The 20,605-nt window shown below is 47.9% G+C and overlaps 1 protein-coding gene across 1 annotated transcript; it reads left to right on the plus strand.

Moving 5' to 3' along the window:
• The first annotated feature begins 9,502 nt into the window (after nt 1-9,502).
• Nucleotides 9,503-20,254, plus strand: LOC144262615 (protein CLN8-like). Its single transcript, XM_077812617.1, has 2 exons — nt 9,503-10,051; nt 19,931-20,254. The coding sequence occupies exons 1-2, from the start codon at nt 9,512-9,514 to the stop codon at nt 20,252-20,254; spliced, it is 864 nt and encodes a 287-aa protein (XP_077668743.1). The 5' UTR covers nt 9,503-9,511.
• Nucleotides 20,255-20,605: the final 351 nt, after the last annotated feature.

The following is a 20,605-nucleotide window of genomic DNA, read 5'->3' on the forward strand; positions in this document are numbered from 1 at the left end:
CCTCCCCTTACTTATGTCAACTTACTCATGTCAAGTTAGGCCTACAGACCTGTCTGTGACTCTGTTTGTACAACATCTAGCGCCCGGGAGACCATTCTCCATTGGTCCTTAGGCACTTCCATAATACAAATAATAACTCATAATAAAGTGTAAATCGTGGTGTGGGTTCTGCCTAACAGTCCTAGACACCCTTTGACTTTGCCCCCTCCACTGTTTAAAGACTGAGCTGATTAAACTTAAGAAAACAAAAGACTCTCAATTACAGACCACTGGAGTTGAAATCACTGATAATCAGGCCTAGGCTTAAGCCTGCTGTGGGATAGTGTCTCCAGTGAAAGACTGCCACAGCCAGCACTAGCGGTGAGGCTCCCCCACTAACAAGCTGAAATCACTGAGCTAAGTGGTGGGACCTCAAAACTTCTGTCCTGGGGTTCACTCGCTGCTGATGGTGCCTCCTGATGGCCATCCTGGGTATTAGCTCCAGCCAGGCATTGTTCCCTCCCCTTGTGGGGTCTCTTCTGTCATCCTCTCACCCTGCAGATCCCTCTCATTCCAGGAACCGCAGCCTCCTTTCTATGACTTAGCCCTGGTGGGTCACCATCTGTGTTTCCCCCCTTCCAGGTATCAAAGTCTCCCTTAACAAATGGGCTCAAGGAGTCTTCCTGCTCCGCTGGTGCAACTTCATCAATGGCTAGTAGAGGACCTGGGCTGGCCCTCTACTCTGGGTCCCAGCTCAGAGGCCCTCTCATCAGCAGCCAAGGTTTGACCTATCCCACACCTCACTGCTTTTCCCTGGAGCCTTACCTACATCTCTGGCTCTTCCCCTCTCTGGGTTTGCCAAACCACACTCTCCTTTCAGGGAGTAACTGTGGACCCTTTATAGTCCCAGACATGCCTCCCAAGGAGTGACTACAGACTATACCTCTGAAGCCTCATTTGTGCCAGCTTCCTGACTTATATAGGTCCCTCCAGCTGAGCCTGCTTTCAGTCAATTCCCTGCTCCCTGGCTTCTCCTCTGGGGGCAGCTTGTGGAGTTAATTAGCCCATCAGGTCATCTTAACCCCTTCCAGTCCTGTGTGGGGTGGTCACCCCATCACATCATCACAGATGTTGCTATACAGAGGTGGAGTGAACAGTGACCCAGTGGCCGACAGCGCAGTGGTGAAGTGAGTGGATGATGCAGTGGCTGATAGCGCAGGGGCAGAGTGAACGATGGTGGAGTGGCATACCTGGAGTGGGAGATGAACTCATGTGAGTGCACCTTTGAACTATGAGTCTTCACTGACCAAGGGGAAGAACTGTGAGGGGTGCAGTGGAGGGAGTGGAGAGTGGGGTGTGAAATGAACATTTGTTCGTTAGACTTTCTCACTGCAAGCTGAGAACCTGAGGCCAAGGACATTGCCCAATGTACTCTAGGGTGGGTGTTTTCATCATGGTCATATGATTTTGAATCACGCTTGTGGTGTGTTCCCAAATTAATTCCCGGATCCGTTCCTTTCCCCTTTTTAATGAAAGTTTTCTTTTGTATATCCAGACTCAGTGCTTGCGAGAGGGGAAGTATTGTCTCTAGAGGCACCCACGGGTGGTATGTAATTTTCCCACATTAACGAGTGGTGGCTCCAGCCTGATCTGTGTTGTATTGACAGAAGGAACCCCTAGATATTGAAGCTAGCCCTTGTTGCTGCTGACTCAACCTGGTAGAAGGGTTTCATAAATAATACCATTTCCAGTGTCTGTCCAGGCACTCCCTGTCCCAAATTTGATACTGAACCCAGCCCTTGTTGCTGTCAACTTTGATGGGTAGAAGGGTTACATACAGAAGAATCTACATGTACTCTGTCTGGTTAATAGATGGAAGGTATTCTAAATGCTATCTAGAAAAGCTGGTTTAAGCTTGTTGAGGGGGTGGGGAGAAGTTCTGGGGGGGGGGGGCTGAAATTCACGTTACCTGCTTAAGCCTGAATACTAATCACTGATAGAACCTTACTTGAACCCCTTCACAAGGTGAATTTCATTCTGAAGCTGTCACCAGAAAGTTGCACTTGGAAATTCCTGATCAGGGCCATCTGGGTGTTGGCTTCTAAAATTAATGTTGTGATAATTAAAGGGACAAATGTCAGATTGGTTAAGCCCCAACTTTAGGTTCCGTCAGAGAAAAATAGATACATAAAACCTAATATTACGATTTTTTTTAAAAGCAGGAACGCGAACACGGCAGCATTTTGCTAGGGCGTAAGATAAGCAAAATGAAACTGAAACAAGATTAACCGGGACAACTTCCCACTTCCCCACGCTGGTTCCCAGCCAGTGTCAGCAGGAAGCGGCAGGTGGCAGCGCTCCGGGCAGCAGTGAGAGGAGACTCGGCGAGCAGCAAAGCTGGGGGCTGGGCGGAAGGTGGAAGGGGCAGACAGGGAAAGGAGCAGAATAATGGGGCACAGAGCTAGAGTGAGGGAAGCTAAGTGGAAGTAATGTAGGTGGGGGAGGCTGCTCCAATATCTCCCCTCCCCCCAATAATGCTTGAGGCTCTCAGTGCTTCCAATCACCCTTCCCCACCTGGTCCAGGCTCAGTTACCCGCCTCTCCTCCTCCCACCCCCCGTTAACCTGTTCTCTTCCGCAGTCCCCCTCCACCCAACCCCCAGGCACCTTACTCCGCGTGCTCCCCCAGACTCTCTCCAGTACTCTCCACCGATTTCCCCAGTCACCCTGCCTTCCCCAACCCCCGCTCATCCCCGCCCCAGTCCTGCTTCTGCAGGGCACATTGGAGAGGCTCCTGCCCTGGGGAGGGGCGCCACCCAGAGAGGGAAATCCGTGACTATGGCCAATGAGAAACGTCCCACACCAAGCTGCACACAACCAAGACGTGGGCCCCTTCGTATACCACAGTCGAGGCACGGTACAGCCAACCCACGTGTGTGACACACTATTTCAGTGCAGGATACACACACACACACTGCCTGCCCACAGCGGGGTATTGGAGGGGTCTGTCCCTGGGTTCCAGCTCCCACGTTCCTACACAGCTCAGTGGTTCGAGCTGGGCTCAGGCTGGCTTTTCACCAGACACGTTTTGCATCCTCGCCAATAGCAACGCACTCCAGGGTGCAACAAACTTCAGGACTCTGTACTGGGGGCGATCGCCCTTTTGTTCAGTGCAACGAGAAACTTGGATACAGCGGCGAGGCAGAGTGTGGTCTGACCCCCGCTCCTGCGCTGCGGAATTCAAATCCAAGAACTGGGAACAACCACCCCCGAGTCGGGCTTGCCAAAGCGGGTCATTTGCTGCGCTCCACTCTCCGCTCCAGGGAGAGCGTGACGGTTTGCTTCAGGCAGAAACAAAGGCTGGGGCAGGAGGAAGCAACAATATCCCGTGTGTGCAGGTGTCTCTCCTTGCTGCTGTGGGGAGCTGGGACTCAAGGCTATTGCAGCTGCTTCTGCAAAGGTGGAAGAAGCAGCCCGGACTTCTCTGTTTTGCAGTCGGCCGGTCGCTGCTGTTGAGTACGTGAGAGGAAAGCACAGAGGCTGCGGGGAGAAAGTGCAGAGCAAGTGAAGCAGACCAGCCAGTAAGTAGCCTGCAAAGGCTACCGCGTGGAGAAGGGATTTATTAATTACAGCACTCACTTTGCTGAATGTTGAGGGCGGGCCTCGGAGAACCTGCATCTCGGAGAACCTGCATTTCGTTGTTGTTGTTTTCCCCTCCTGTTCTGATTCTTTTGCAAATATTTTCCTGTGTGTTGTACTGTTCCTTCATGTGGGGAGGAGGAAATGGGGATTCGACCGCGTTAAGTAACTTTTGTTTTTGGTTAAATGCTGAGAAAACACCCTACTTCCTGGAGAGAGGCTACTGCATGAAGTTAGGGGAATTTCACACAGCTTGGATGTAACTGTGCTTGTGCTGAGGGGAGGGAGTGGGTTGGAGGGTGTTTTGCTTTCTCTGTCGGGAAAGGAAGGTTTCTGGGACTCTCTCTTCACACCAGTGTAAACTATGCTGACGTTAATGGCCTGATTCCCCACTTCCTTGTACGGTGCATAGTTGTCTACATCTGAGCAGGGTGAGTGCAAAATGCACCCAGATTAGAATTCTTAACTCTCCCGCCCCACCGGTCCAAGGTGCAAGGCAGTGGGAAGGAAGGGCCAGTGGAGTTACTCTGGTCCAAAGGAGCGCAGAGTCAGGCCCTCTGAGAATATAAACAAACAATGTTCCATTGCTCTCTAGCTATAAGGATGCTTCTGTTATTTATTATATTGGGGAGCAGGAAAAGAAGGCATCGCTGTAGAAGCTTTTTACTTATGCTGCTAAGCATCCATATGGCTTCCTCTTCTATCTCCCAGTCAAACTGTGTTAAATTAACCCAAATTCACAGAACAGTCATTGTAAAAATGTACAAAATCAAGTCATGGTGGGGCTGACAGCCAAAGTCTGAGCCACGCTGCGTGGAGCTGACAGCCAAAGCCTAAGCCCCACCACGCTGTGGGTAAAGGGGTTGGAGATGAGGGAGTTGGGCTGACAGCTGGAGCCCCACTGTTCCGGGAGCATGGGGGAGCTTCTGGGGAGCCCCACACTGGGGGAGAGTTGCACAGCCAGAGCACTCCCAAATTTACAGAGATCTGTTAAAGTCATGGAATCCATGCCCAAATCGTATCCTTCATCATGAGGTATCCATGCACTACAAACTGTGCTAGTAATCAAAGCTGCAGCTGCAAGCTTATCACACTTTACTCTTTTTCTGACTATTTCTTCATCTACTAGCTACATATGATTTCCAGGGACATTTGTGAATTAATGCTTGGTCCATTTGTCCTGTTTCCTTACTTCTGTTATTTTTGTGCATGCAAGGCCTGCAAATGTGCACACCTGTGATGCTGCATACTTTGTGAAAACACCTCACAGAAGAGAACTGTAAGAAACAGGGCTGTCTTTTTGTAAACTTTGAAAACTTTAAATAATGTTTCTAGGGCTGTCAATTGGTTGCAGTTAACTAGTGTGATTAACTAAAAAAATTAATCATGAGTAAAAAAAGTAATAATGATTAATTGCAGTTTTAATCGCACTGTTAAACAATAGAATACCAATTGAAATCTATTAAATATTTTGGATGTTTTTCTATATTTTCAAATATATTGATTTCAATTACAACACAATACAAAGTGTACAGTACTCACTTTATATTATTTTTATTACAAATACTTGCACTGTAAAAATGATAAACAAAAGAAATAGTATTTTTCAACTCACCTCATACAAGTATTGTAGTGCAATCTCTTTACTGTGAAAGCGCAACTTATAAATGTAGATTTTTGTTGTTGCATACCTGCACTCAAAAACAAAATATAAAACTTTAGAGCCTACAAGTCCACTCAGTCCTACTTCTTGTTCAGCCAATCGCTAAGAGAAACAAGTTTGTTTACATTTACGAGAGATAATGTTACCCGCTTCTTATTTACAGTGTCACCTGAAAGTGAGAACAGATGTTCGCATGGCACTTTTGTAGCCAGCACTGCAAGGTATTTACGTGCCAGATATGCTAAACATTTGTATGCCCCTCAATGCTTTGGCCACCATTCCAGAGGACATGCTTCCACGCTGAGGACGCTAGTTAAAAAAATAATGTGTTATTAAAATTTGTGACTGAACTCCTTGAGGGAGAATTGTATGTCTCCTGCTCTGTGTTTTACCCGCATTCTGCCATATATTTCATGTTATAGCAGTCTTGAATGATGACCCAGCATGTTGTTCGTTTTAAGAACACTTTCACTGCGGATTTTACAAAACACAAAGAAGGTACCAATGTGAGATTTCCTAAAGATAATTACAGCACTTGACCCAAGATTTAAGAATCTGAAGTGCCTTCCAAAATCTGATCAGGACGGAGTGTGGAGCATGCTTTCAGAAGTCTTAAAAGAGCAACACTTCAATGCGGAAACTACAGAACCCAAACCACCAAAAAAGAAAATCAACCTTCTGCTGGTGGCATCTGACTCTGGTGATGAAAATGAACATGCATCAGTCTGCACTGCTTTGGATCTTTATCAAGCAGAACCCATCAGCAGCATGGACCCATGTCCTCTGGAATGGTGGTTGAAGCATGAAGGGACATATGAATCTTTAGAGCAGCTGACATGTAAATATCTTTCAGCACCAGCTACAACAGTGCCATGTGAATGCCTGTTCTTGCTTTCAAGTAACATTGTAAACAAGAAGCGGGCAGCATTATCTCTTGCAAATGTAAACAAACTTGTTTGTCTGAGCGATTGTGGAAAACATCCAAAAATATTTATATAAATAGTATTCTATTGTTGTTTAACAGCACGATTAATCATGCAATTAATCACAATTAATTGTTTTAATCGCTTGACGGACCTAAATTTTTCATAACATGACTTAATGCACAAAAAGATTAAAAAGTTCAAGTGTTTGCTCATGTCGATTACATGCTAGGTGTGTGCATGACTGCTGGAACTTTTTCCATACGGACAGCTCCTGTGGTATCCATACGGACAGCTCCAGCGCCCCTGGTGCCCCGCGCTCATGCGCTGGTATATGGGGTGCCATCAGCTCCGTGCCCTTTCAGTTCCTTACTACCCGTGATGGTTGCTGGACTGTCTCTTACAACTGGAAGCTCCCTTGTGGTTTTGTCTGTGGACTTCCTTGGACTTTTCTCTAGACATAATTTTTAGTGTTAGCAGTAGTTCAGTTAGAGTGGTGAGCTGCTTAAAGTCCCTCGGGGAAGCTCACATCAAAGAAAGTGCAGGGTCTGCAAGGGCTTCAGGCTTCTCATGCTTAAGGACAGGGATATTTGTTTGAAGGCCTTGTTAATAGAAGCTGCCCTTCGTTCAGCTTCAGAGCTTTGCCACTCCAACTTGGCACCAAGCATGTCAGCCTTGGTGCGGAGTGCTCCGCCAGCATCGGGCTCTTCCTGGCACCATTCCCTTCCCCTATGCCAAAGAAGAGGCACCAAAAAACAGCACGGCAACAGGAGACGCTCCCCAGTGCTGCGGAGGGACAGGTGCGGAGCTTCTGACAAAGTGAGACCCGTGCCAGGTTGCTCGTCTTCCCTAGAGCTGTAGTTGGCGGTAGCTATGCCTTCTAAGGCATCCAGCCTGTTAAGGACCCACCACTGACACCTGGGAACAGCTCGGAACCCCTACACCTCCAAGCTCCCTCAATGTTGGAGGCTTTTCAGGTAGCAAAGGACCTCATGTCATTCTCAGCTCTGTCCATGCCTAGAGACTCTCGCCCGTCTGTGGAGTTGGCGAAGGTGGTCACTTCAAGAGCGAAGCCCTCGATGGGGCTGCCCCAGTGGGCCTCAACCTGATGCAGGTGCCTGACCTGTCACCAGTCGCCAGATCCACGGCATTGATCTCCAGCGTCATGACACCATTCTCCAGCTTCCCGGTCATTGGCCCCCTGGCTCCGCTCTCCATCACCGCACCGTATGTCTCTGGCACCAGTCTCCAGCCCCCGCCACCAGTTTCCAGTGCAGCACCACCTTTGTCTCTGCATCACAGCCAACTGGAGACAGTAGCAACAGCTCCTCCTGGGTCACTGAGGGAGGAGTCTGAGTCAGAGGAGGAAGCTATCCCTTCCCCTTCATGACACTGGCCGTCTGGACCAGACTTCGCTGTGTGTCCATCGATGGGTTGGCCACTGGGACAATGGCCAGTGCAATGGCCTTATTGGACCCCTACGGGCTCCCACCGATGTCAGGATCGTATTCCTCGCCAATGTCCTCAGTAGTCTCTGAGAGGCAGAGCCTAGCACCGACCTGGCCACCGGAGATTGAATTGAAACCAGACCCCGGTACCAAAACCCACAATGGCCCTGGGGCCGTCTGCCCTGGTTGTGGAGGAGGAGTCAGTCCCTCCCGTGATGATGGCCTCTTCCTTGTCCTCTCCAGATGAGACAACCTGCTGCCACCAGATGATTTTCGAGCCCACCAGGAGCTCCTCAAATTTGTCACCTCGAACTTGGGGTTGGAGGCAGAGCAGCTTAAGGAGCCTACGGACAGCCTTTTTGATATATTGGCTGCTGCAGCTCCCTCTAAGGTGGCACTCCCAGTGCATGATGGGGTACTCAAGCAATTCAAGACACTGTGGCATACCCCGTCCTCTCTGCCCCAACACCTAAACGGGCAGAGAAGTACTACTATGTCCCTGCCAAGGACAATCAGTACAGGTATTCCCACCCTCCCCCAGGGTCACTGGTGGTCTCAGCTGCCAATGAACAAGACAGGCTGAGGCAAATCAGAGACAGCAGGGATCCAGACTGAAATACTCTGAGTGTTCCAGGGTGTGTGGTTGCCTCCTCCCCCTGGGCTACTTCCTACCTTGTCCCTTGTAGTTGAGCATGAAGCATCTCTGGAGTTTCCATGCTATTCAGCGCGGATAGCTCCCAGCAACTCTGGGTTTCCGCAGACCTCCGCCATTTTCTGGGTCTCCTCCTGGGCTTCAATGTCCCTGGTTCCCACTGTTGGAGCCTCTGGCACTTCCCGGGCTGAAGCCCACAGTGAACATCCTTCCTCCTGGGTATTTCTATGCTGCATTTTAAAACCAGTGGCAGCAAGTTTCAGAGTCCAAAGTTCATGCTACGGCACAAAACAGCACTGTAAACATTGCAGCTTGGGCGCTCAAACTTACCCCTTCCGTGGTTTCCAGAACTCAAGCTCAAGCCCAAACATCTACACGGGTGTTTTTAGTGCCATAGAACAAGCCTAAGTCTGTAGATCAGGGCTCAGAGACTCACTGCTGCAGGTTTTCAAATACAATGTAGACCAGTGGTTCCCAAACTTGTTCCGCCGCTTGTGCAGGGAAAGCCCCGGTGGGCCGGGCCGGTTTGTTTACCCGCTGCATCCGCAGGTTTGGCCGATCGCGGCTCCCAGTGGCCGCGGTTCGCTGCTCCCGGCCAATGGGAGCTGCTGGAAGCGGCGCAGGCTGAGGGATCTACTGGCCACTGCTTCCAGCAGCTCCCATTGGCCTGCAGCAGCGAACCGCGGCCACTGGGAGCCGCGATGGGCCGAACCTGCGGATGCAGTGGGTAAACAAACTGGCCCGGCCCGCCAGGGGCTTTCCCTGCACAAGCGACAGAACAAGTTTGGGAACCACTGATGTAGACATTTCCAGAGGGCTCTACAGATGAAAAAATGAAGGTTCAGAAATGCTTAAATATTTCGCTGGAGAATTGTACGCCTCAGTTGTGGTTTCTTTAGGTTATTGAAAAAAGTAAGGTAGCCACCTAACAGTGTTTAGCCCACTGGGCCATCTTTTTGTAGGTTATTTTATTTTGAAGGTCTTTCTGTCAGTTCTGAACTGTTGGGAAATATTAGTGGAGCTTTCATAAATGGGGAGATCATATATATACATACACTGGGCCTTCCGTACATGTGTCTCTCTTTTTTTTTAATTGCAGATGGGTTTCTGCTCCGTACAACAGCACAGGCTCAGTAGCTTCAACATAGACCAACACATGGCTGAGAACCTTCAGACTCCCTCTAGATATTTCGAATTAAAGAAGAAGAAATGAATCTTGCAAACAGTGCAGCATCCAGAGACATATTTGACTGGGACTACGTTCTGTGGGAAGTTCGTTGGAAGTTACTAGCAGCTGGCTTTTTTATCTACCTGGGACTCTTTCTTCTAGCTCACTTGCTGTCGTCATGGTTCAGTGCCAGTTATCGCACTTTGTCAGGAAAGGAGAAGGCCTTCTGGAATATGTCTATAACAAGTGGCCTGTTTGCAGTTCAGAGTTGTGGAGCTGGCTTGTGGGCCTTGTTCATAGATCCAGTTTTTCAAATTGACCAAGTGCATTCGGAGCAAAAGTGGAGCTGGTTTCACTGCTTAATAGCTGCTGGCTTCTTCTTGCATGAAAATGTAGTTATTCATGTGTCTAATATTGTTTTCAGGATGTTTGTTGTGTTCTCAGTGGTTCATTATTTATTTGCCTTTGGTGGGCTTCTTGGTGTGATAACAAACATAAAGTCTGGACACTATCTACCACTGATGGGACTGCTACTTGAGATGAGTGCTCCTTCAACCTGTATCTCCAATGTGCTTTTAAAAGTAATAACTTGGTGTATTTATTATTGGTGATAGAAGTTTCCATTATAAAGCTCACATTGCCTCCTGCTCAAAAAATATCTGCAAAGGAATATTGGCCTCCAAATTAAGAGATTAGTTCTGGGATCAAGGAAGAACTTTTCCATCCAAACTTGAAGTGAAATGACCATGGGAATCCTTATTTATATCATGCTAAAATAGTTAGATATTAAAAAATTTTGCCCACTTTGTAACAAAGAAAGAAAATGGAAAGATTTTTAAAAAATTACTTTACAGATTCACTAGTTGAGATCTAGTGCAGAGGACTAAAGATTAGGTGACTAAACTCTATTTTTAAAATATTTAAGACTGAAAATAGTAACATAAGACTAGCTTGTTAAGGAAAAGTTAGCACATGTGACTCCATTTTGGTTTGGGGCCCACCATTGTTTAAATGCCAGCACATCATACACCAGGAGGAGTAATCCTTAGATATTGAATCCCTGTGAAAATCCTCCTCCTTGTTTCCAGCCTGCCTTGTCTCCCAGTATCTGGTTTCTGTCAGTCTTTAACTCCCGGTTTCTTGACCTTGATGTGAGGCCTCCCATCCTGATAATAAAAGTTACTGATGCATGGCTTTAGGACCATGCTGTGTAATTAACATACTGGTATAGCACGAGGAATGCACCAAGCAGGGATAGGTGGTAGATAAAACAAGGGTTTGTTTATTGGCTAAGGTTTCCGATGCACGAGGGCAACATTCTTTGCTAAAAGGTATATAATCTTTGTATAATCTGCATTCAGGGTCCCCTCCTGGCTAGCAGGGGGGCACCACGCTCGAGCGTAATAAACTTAGTGTCTTTTGGGAACTCTGCAGTTGTGGACTTTGTTTCTGTGCCTCAGCCTAGATTCGAACTGTGCGTGTCCTATCAGGTATAATTCGCAGCACTGGTGTGCGTGTCCTATCAGGTATAATTCGCAGCATTTGTGTGCGTGTCCTACCAGGTGTAATTCGTAGCACTTGTGTGCGTGTCCTACCAGGTGTAATTCGTAGCACTTGTGTGCGTGTCCTACCAGGTGTAATTCGTAACAGTTTTGGCGACCACGAAGGGACTCTAGGCTCGCCCCAACAAGCGAGACTACACTCCTCCTCTCGGACAGCTCCAGCCGGCACAGGGTGAGTTCACCTTTGAGAACTCCGAGGAGGGGGGGTGTGAGCCGTCGCTTAGGCGATAAGGTGGCACATTTTGTGTTATTTTGGTAGCCCATTATGGGTTCTGGGCAGAGTGTAAGTAAGGGGACCCCTCTAGCTGAAATTCTCGAGAATTGGGGGAATATCTCTGGCACCCATGGGTTAGGCAGGAAAAATGCTGTTATTTTATGTAAGGTTGAGTGGCCAGCACTAACAACTCAAACATCTGTTGAATGGCCACCGGATGGGTCCTTTGCTGGGGATACATTAACAACGCTTAGAAGAAGGCTGGAGGACAAAGCTCCAGCCCAAATGGATTATTGGTATGTATGGGACAACTGGGCTTATGCGCTTGCGAAAGGACGTCCTCTTTCCTCCTCCTTTTCCTATCTATCTCAGGGGTCTTCAGCCCCGCTCTGTGCTATGCCTGTTTCTTCTCCTCCCCGGCCTGTTTCTGCCCCTCCCCCAGCTTACCCTCGGCTTTCTGACTTATGCCTATCATCTCCTTGCTCGCCACCCCCCTGCCCGTGCGGGCCCACCATTGACCCACCGGTTACTCTGCAAGCTCCCCTCATTCAGCAACCCCTTGTTACTCATAATACGGACGGAAGTGAACGGTTTGCTTTTCCCTATGTTCACCGCCCTTTTGGCCCAGGCGATTTAGTAACATGGCAACAGCAGATGCCTCGCCTGCGTGACGATCCAGAGAAGGTTCTGCAAACCATTCGGTCTGTATTTACCGCATTTAATCCTACATGGGGAGATGTCCAGGTAATCCTGGACACACTTTTTACCCCTGACGAAAAATATTCCATTCTGGATGCTAATAGGCGCTGGGCAGGGGAGGATAGTACCCGGGCTTCTTGGCCCCTGACTGATCCCAATTGGAATCCTAATGTGCCTACTCAAATGGGCCTTTTAAAGGCAGGTAGAAACGGCCTTTTAGAAGCTGTACGTAAAGCTGGTAGTAAAACGGCTAACTGGTCTAAAATTCGTGAATGTCAGCAAGAGCTTACTGAGCACCCCTCCGCCTTTTTGGCCCGGTTGTCCAAGCAAGTTCGTGTATATGGGGGCGGTATAAACCCTGAGGCAGAGGAAAACCGTCCTATGATGGTCTCCTTTTATGTTGATCAGGCAGCATCAGATATAAAAAAATATTTTTCTAAGCATGTGCCCGATTGGCCAGGAAAACCCCTCCAGGAGGTTGTCCGCCTGGCCACCTTTGTGTTTAACGGCAGGGACGAGGAAAAAGCACGGGAAAAACGTAAACAGAAGAAGGAGGAAGTAAGTATGTTAGCTGCTGCCTTGCAGGCTCCTTCGGGAAACCAGCATTGGCGAGGGCGCGGAGAGATGAGGGGAAGGGGGCATGGACGGGGGACAGGAGGAGGGGGAGGTTGGGATAGAATGAGGGACGGGAATTGTAATTATTGTAAACAACCAGGGCACTGGAGGAGGGAGTGTCCCCTGCTTCCCCGAGGGGCTCCTTGGAACAGCCAGGTAGAGGCTAATCCTTCTTTTTCCCCTAACGCCCCCCAGAACCTTGTTAACCCCCAGTGACTAGAGGCGGAGGTTTTGGGGACTTTGGGAGAGTTGGAATGGGACTTGGGATTACAGTCACAAATTTATTTAAAGGTTGGGGAACACCTTGTGCCTTTTCTAGTAGATACTGGGGCCACTCTCTCCACTTTAACTTTTGTTCCGGGCTCTCTGTCCGATACCAAGGTTTGGGTGCAGGGTATAGAAGGTAATCCCTGCCCGGCCCCTTTATCCTACCCTGTCCCTATCGAGCTTGGTTCTTTAAAGCTATCACACAGATTTGTTGTAATGCCGGAGGGCCCCGCAAACCTCCTCGGGCGGGATGTGCTGGGCAAATTGGGGGCACATATATATTGCGCCCCCGAGGGGCTCCGCATGTCCGTCCCGGACTCGGCGGTTGCTTCTCTTATGACATCGGTTACCCCTATTCCTGGTGTGCCCTCTGAATTGTCCAGTGTTCCCCACGCTTTGTGGAGCACAAATCCTACTGATGTGAGTCTTCTTAAATCAGCAGTTCCAGTGAGTCTGAAAACAGGGGGCGGACCGCCTCCGTCCGTAAAACAATACCCCTTGCCGAGGGAGGCGGAAGAAGGCATCTCACTCCTTATTGACAGTTATTTGACTCAGGGGGTTTTAGTCCCTTGCAGTTCGCCCTGTAATACTCCCATTCTTCCAGTAAGGAAGCCTAAACCGGGACCAGACGGGCGTCCAGTCTATCGATTAGTTCAGGATCTTCGGGCTATAAATGGTTATGTTATAGCCCCCCATCCAGTTGTCCCTGATCCGAGCACTATTCTAACGCTAATTCCTCAGTCAGCCACTTGCTTTACTGTCATAGATTTGTGTGCAGCATTTTTCAGTATTCCTTTGCACCCTGATTCTCAATATTTATTCGCATTTACCTGGAAGGGTCAGCAGCTAACATGGACGCGTCTTCCCCAGGGGTTCTCAGGATCCCCTACTATTTTTTCCCGGATTCTCACCGAGGATTTAAAAGACATTGTTTTGCCTAGTTCGTCTGTCCTGGTTCAGTATGTGGATGATTTGCTAATCGCTGCCTCAGATTATAACGCATGTTTAATTGACTCTGTTGTTTTGCTTACTGCATTAGCTAATAAGGGTCATCGTGCTTCCCCATCCAAGTTGCAGCTGTGCCTAGATCAGGTAATTTATTTGGGTTTTGTAATTAGACCTGGGGAGCGCTTACTATCCCCTGATAGGGTGCGGGCAATCCAGGATTACCCACGTCCGACTACAAAAAAGCAGTTACGGGCTTTCCTGGGGGCTGCGGGGTTCTGTCGACCCTGGGTTGTGGCTTTTGGAGAATTGGTAAAACCGTTAGTTCAAGCTACTACAACACTGACCCTCGATCCTGTCTCCTGGACCCCGGAAATGGAAGATGCTTTTAAATCCGTCAAAAAGGCTCTGATCTCTGCGCCCGCCTTGGGATTCCCGGATTACGGTAAACCATTTTCTCTTTTCACTCATGAACGGCAGGGAGTGGCTAGCGGCGTCCTTTTGCAATACCTGGGGGATCGCCCATGCCCCGTAGCCTATTATTCAGTACAACTGGACCCTGTGATTCAGGGCTCTGTCTCCTGTGTACGGTCTGTTGCTGCTGCTGCTGTCATGGTTGAACGGTCACGACCTATTGTTTTGGGGCACCCTCTGACTGTCTGGCTCCCTCATGAGGTTGAAATTCTTTTAAAACAGCATTCTACACAGGCATTGTCTCCACAGCGGGCTCATAAATATGAACTAATCCTGTTGGCCGCTGACAACGTTACTTTACGCCGCTGTAACATCCTCAATCCAGCCACAATGCTACCCCTCCCAGAGGACGGTACCCCTTACCATGTATGCATGGATGTCGTCGCGCAGAATGGTAAGCCCCACCCGGATTTAGCGGACTCCCCTTTAGTAGAGCCCGATTTACTTCTTTTCACAGATGGGTCCTCATACTATTTAAATGGCCACCGGGTCTCGGGCTATTCGGTTACCTCTCAGGCAGACGTTATCGAGGCTGCCCCTCTACCACCTTCCTTCAACGCCCAGGGTGCAGAGTTACACGCGCTTACCAGGGCTTGCTTATTGTCTTCAGGAAAAACTGTTACCATTTATACGGACTCTAAGTATGCTTTTGGGGTTTGTCATGCTACAGGCCAGCTCTGGAAGCAACGAGGATTTTTAACCTCCTCAGGCACAAAAATCGCTAATGGCCCTCTAATCTCTGCCCTTTTGGAAGCTATTCAGGCCCCTCGTCAGGTGGCGGTGGTTCATTGTTATCCGCACAGGCAGTCTAACAGTGTTGTATCTCAGGGCAATGCATTAGCTGATTCAGCCGCAAAGGCTGCAGCTCTACAGCCCCTTCTGGTTTCGGCTTCCCCCCCCCCGGATGTGTCCTTCCCACCTGCTGACTGGACACTGCTGTATGCTGACGTATCCTTGGAGGAGCTGCATGACTGGAAACGCTGGGAGGGATCTAAGGGCTCCGATAAGGTTTGGCGAATCGGGAACAAACCTATTCTCCCCCGTCGTTATCTACTCGCAGCTGCTCATTATTTTCATTCCCTGGGTCACGCTGGTATTCAGGGCACGGTGGCTGCCATACTAAAGTTCTGGGCAGCACCGCATGTTTATCCCACGGTAAAGCGAGTTCTTGGCTCCTGCCCTACTTGCCTGGCCTTCTCTGCTAAGACTCGGCTCGATGCCAACTCAAAAGGGGGGAGACCCTGGGCAAACTTCCCGTTTCAGCGCTTGCAGATGGACTACGCAGAAATGCCTAAATGCTCAGGGTTTCACCACCTCCTTGTTATAGTGGACCAACTTTCCGGATGGCCTGAAGCAATACCAACCAGAAAGGCAGATGCAAGATCTGTGGTCAAGTTCTTAATGAAAGACATTGTACCCAGGTTTGGTGTCCCTGAAGTCATTGATTCAGATCGGGGCTCACACTTTACTGCAAAGATTTTGGAGGAACTGTACCGGTGCTTGGGGATTATTCGACAATTACACACCCCGTACCACCCCCAGTCTGCAGGTCAGGTGGAACGCATGAACCGAACAATAAAGACAATGGTAGCAAAGTTTTGTAAGGAAACTGGACTTAAGTGGCCAGAGGCCTTGCCTATAGTTTTATGGCATATAAGACGAACGCCACGCATGCCCCTAGGCCTGTCCCCATTTGAGGTACTGTTTGGGAGACCAGCTTTGGTCCCGGGAACTTATGTTCCTGTACATGCTAGCCTCTTGGATGGAGATGAAACTTTGGCCAGATATGTTGCTAGACTGCAAAAGGAGCTGACTGACAACCAGTCTGAAGCTCAGTTGTTTCAAACCGCACCCTTAGGGTTACAAGTTCATTCCTTTAAGCCAGGGGATTGGGTAATGGTAAAAAAGATCCCCCGCACCGACCCCCTGGAACCCCAGTGGGAGGGGCCGTACCAGGTTCTGTTATGTACTTATTCTGCTTTAAAAGTTACAGGTAAAGGTTCCTGGATTCACCATAGCTACGTCAAGTTGGCAACAGAACCCCCACCTGACCCTGGCGAGCCAGCAGACGAGCCACTTCACGAATGAACACTACAACCAACCCATGGACTGAGCTTTCCAGGTACTGGGACCTTCATAGCCCACCAGGACTTTTTGTGTTCCTGTTTATTGGACTTACATTGGGGGTAGTGTTTTTTGTATGGTACAGGGGAGGATGTCGACATTGGTATGGTTTGCCTGGGGGATCCTCTCCCTATTCCCAAGTCCAGTACAAGGATGGGAGGGCAATAGCTTTTTAAATTTAACCCGTGCTATCAAACAGGGTGTAAATCGAACGCAGTGTTGGATTTGTATTCATACCCCCACATATTTAGGTCAGGGGGTCCCGTTGGTAGAGGTACCTATCCCCCTTAATCGAACGCTCCAAACCAAGCTATGGGCAAACACTACATTTAACTGGAATGTTACAATCCAAATATGGTCTATTGATATGGTGGCCCAGGGTAATTATGCTTTATGTGTGTCACGACGTAAGGGCATAGAAAATACAGTTTTTGTAGGGAATTTTGTAGGGTGCAAGGACACCACCCAAATCAGCTCTGGTGCAGGAGGCCCCTCTACCTACTCCAGAACCCCGTGGCCAGTCCCCGAGGGGTCTGGCTGGTATTGGTTATGCAATCACACAGCCTATAAGGTTCTCCCAGCAGGATGGTGTGGTATATGTACCTTAGGGGCTATAGTACCCGCCGTGACAGTACACCAGAACCTGACCCGGGGAGAGATCCGCAATCTAGTATGGCGGGACCGACGAAGTATTCCTTTAAACCCCCTTTCTTATCGGCCCAAAGGCTTTCACTCCTTTGTGCGTTGGTTTCTGCCATGGTTGGGAGTAAGCGAGCTGGAAAAAGCTATAGTTAACATTTCAGCTGCTTTGGAACTAATGGCAAATGCTACTGCAGATGCTCTCTCTGCCCTTCAAATTGAAGTCACCCAGCTATCCCAAACTACATTGCAAAACCGCCTAGCCCTGGATTATCTCCTTGCAAATCAGGGCGGGGTTTGTGCTCTGGTCAATTCAAGCTGTTGCGTATTTGTAAATCAGCATCAGAGGGTGGAAACTGACATCCACATCCTCAAGCAAAGGCAGCCCTATTCCACCACATCAGCCTCGACACTACCAGCGCCGGATTCCAGGAGGTCTGGGACTGGCTAACCTCATGGCTACCGGATGTGGGGACTTGGGGACGGCGTATTTTGTATTTACTTTTTTTGACTGTTATTGTTTTTGCGTTATTTTTTGTATGCCTACAATGCTGCAGTATGTGCTGTCGGCAGTTGCTAACCCTGCAGCGCGGTTGCTCAGCCCCGATATAGCTTACTGACATACAAAAAAAAAAAGGAAGGACTGTTAAGGAAAAGTTAGCACATGTGACTCCATTTTGGTTTGGGGCCCACCATTGTTTAAATGCCAGCACATCATACACCAGGAGGAGTAATCCTTAGATATTGAATCCCTGTGAAAATCCTCCTCCTTGTTTCCAGCCTGCCTTGTCTCCCAGTATCTGGTTTCTGTCAGTCTTTAACTCCCGGTTTCTTGGCCTTGATGTGAGGCCTCCCATCCTGATAATAAAAGTTACTGATGCATGGCTTTAGGACCATGCTGTGTAATTAACATACTGGTATAGCACGAGGAATGCACCAAGCAGGGATAGGTGGTAGATAAAACAAGGGTTTGTTTATTGGCTAAGGTTTCCGATGCACGAGGGCAACATGCTTTGCTAAAAGGTATATAATCTTTGTATAATCTGCATTCAGGGTCCCCTCCTGGCTAGCAGGGGGGCACCACGCTCGAGCGTAATAAACTTAGTGTCTTTTGGGAACTCTGCAGTTGTGGACTTTGTTTCTGTGCCTCAGCCTAGATTCGAACTGTGCGTGTCCTACCAGGTGTAATTCGTGGCACTTGTGTGCGAGTCCTACCAGGTGTAATTCGTGGCACTTGTGTGCGAGTCCTACCAGGTGTAATTCGTAACAAGCTCATCAGCTCCAACAAGCTTAATATAGACCATTCAGTTTCTGCTGGAGACTAAAGGTGTGTGCATGCTTGCTCACACATCTGAGTGTGTATATATATTCTATGGATGCAGAGAGGGAGAGCAGCTTTGAAGAGATCTGCCATGCTTGTAGGGAGAGAAGAAATCAGCCCTGCTTCTGAAACCGCAGTGAGTTCCAAGCGGTCTGTCTTAGTGGTTTAAGCATAAATTCTAAAATATCTGGACTCTCAAACTACAGCCACAAGCCCCGACAGGTTCACCTCAGCCCTCCTGTGATGCTTTTCATGAGAACTTAAACTTGAAGGTCCTGTCTGTGCATGTAGGTGTGTCAAGGTTCCTCCCCTACTCTGAACTCTAGGGTACAGATGTGGGGACCTGCATGAAAAACCTCCTAAGCTTATCTTTACCAGCTTAGGTCAAAACTTCCCCAAGGTACAAAATATTCCACCCGTTGTCCTTGGATTGGCCGCTACCACCACCAAACTAATACTGGTTACTGGGGAAGAGCTGTTTGGACGCGTCCTTCCCCCCAAAATACTTCCCAAAACCTTGCACCCCACTTCCTGGACAAGGTTTGGTAAAAAGCCTCACCAATTTGCCTAGGTGACTACAGACCCAGACCCTTGGATCTTAAGAACAATGAACAATCCTCCCAACACTTGCACCCCCCCTTTCCTGGGAAATGTTGGATAAAAAGCCTCACCAATTTGCATAGGTGACCACAGACCCAAACCCTTGGATCTGAGAACAATGAAAAAGCATTCAGTTTCTTACAAGAAGACTTTTAATAAAAATAGAAGTAAATAGAAATAAAGAAATCCCCCCTGTAAAATCAGGATGGTAGATATCTTACAGGGTAATTAGATTCAAAAACATAGAGAACCCCTCTAGGCAAAACCTTAAGTTACAAAAAAGATACACAGACAGAAATAGTTATTCTATTCAGCACAATCCTTTTCTCAGCCATTTAAAGAAATCATAATCTAACACATACCTAGCTAGATTACTTACTAAAAGTTCTAAGACTCCATTCCTGGTCTAGCCCTGGTAAAGACCAGCATATAGACAGACACACAGACCCTTTGTTTCTCTCCCTCCTCCCAGCTTTTGAAAGTATCTTGTCTCCTCATTGGTCATTTTGGTCAGGTGCCAGCGAGGTTACCTTTAGCTTCTTAACCCTTTACAGGTGAGAGGAGCTTTCCCCTGGCCAGGAGGGATTTCAAAGGGGTTTACCCTTCCCTTTATATTTATGACAAGGTGCTAGAGCAGTTAGAGTCAAGGTTTGCTTGGGAGGTGTTTGCCATAACTTCCCAGACCCTGGTAGCCACCCTGAACTTTTGTGAGAGGTGCTTTGTTTTGATTGTCTTTCTCCCTTCAACAGGTGGCTGCACCTAAGTGATGTTGTATGCACACAGGTGGCAAAGTGGTTTAGAATTCTGCTGGACAAAAGGTGCTATATAAATGTGCAATCTCTTAGCACTCAAGAGAAAAATGATTGAAAGAATGTTTGTATGGCAGTTTACACTAAACACAACAGGAAAGCTAAATATGTCCCTTATTTATAGAAAACACTGACTGTCTTATCTTGAAGCTGCAATCTCATTTCTCTTTCTTTGTTGTTGTCTCTTCCAGATTGGCTGTGCTAATACCCTTTTTTGGAAGGCAAACCAATGGGTAAATATCCATATGTTTCACTGCCGCATGGTCCTTATTTATCACATGTGGTGGGTGTATATTTCCAATTGGAATGATGTGGTGGAAAATCTGGGACTTCCATATTTTGTTGTCTTTTTCATGGGGTTAAGTACACTTACATTAATACTTAATCCATACTGGACGTACAGATCAACTCAGCGGCTCTTTGGTCTAGTTGATAGGAACTTTCAAAATACAGCAGTGGAAAATGGATCTTCTGGTAAATTAAATAGTGAAACATTTCAGAAGAAGAGGTTATAGTGCTGCAATAGCTGTTAGGGTAACTGGAAAATCTGTCTGGAAGAATGTGGTGCAGGTTTACTTCCAAGTCCATGAAAATAAAATTGTTTACAAGAAGTCTATGAATATATTGATCCTCTCACAGGTTGCTATCAGTGTACTATACTCATTTATCAAAAGTGTTTTAAAATTGTTTCTGTCTATATTTAAAGTACACAAACACACACACACACACACACATACACACAATCTTTGACTCAGTCAGGATTCATATCAATAATTTTAGCCTGAGCATAAAGTAGTAAAATCTCATTCTGGGGGAAGTGACAAATTAGTGATAAAAAGGCAAGGTATGTAAAAATCTACAGAATC

This window comes from Eretmochelys imbricata, chromosome 3, assembly GCF_965152235.1.
Source record: "Eretmochelys imbricata isolate rEreImb1 chromosome 3, rEreImb1.hap1, whole genome shotgun sequence".
Taxonomy (NCBI): domain Eukaryota; kingdom Metazoa; phylum Chordata; order Testudines; family Cheloniidae; genus Eretmochelys; species Eretmochelys imbricata.

Coding starts and splice junctions, on each gene's coding strand:
- LOC144262615 (XM_077812617.1), top strand. CDS start 9,512: ATGAATCTTGCAAACAGTGCAGCATCCAGAGACATATTTGACTGGGAC. Junction 10,052..19,930: donor TCTCCAATGTGCTTTTAAAA/GTAATAACTTGG, acceptor TGTCTCTTCCAG/ATTGGCTGTGCTAATACCCT.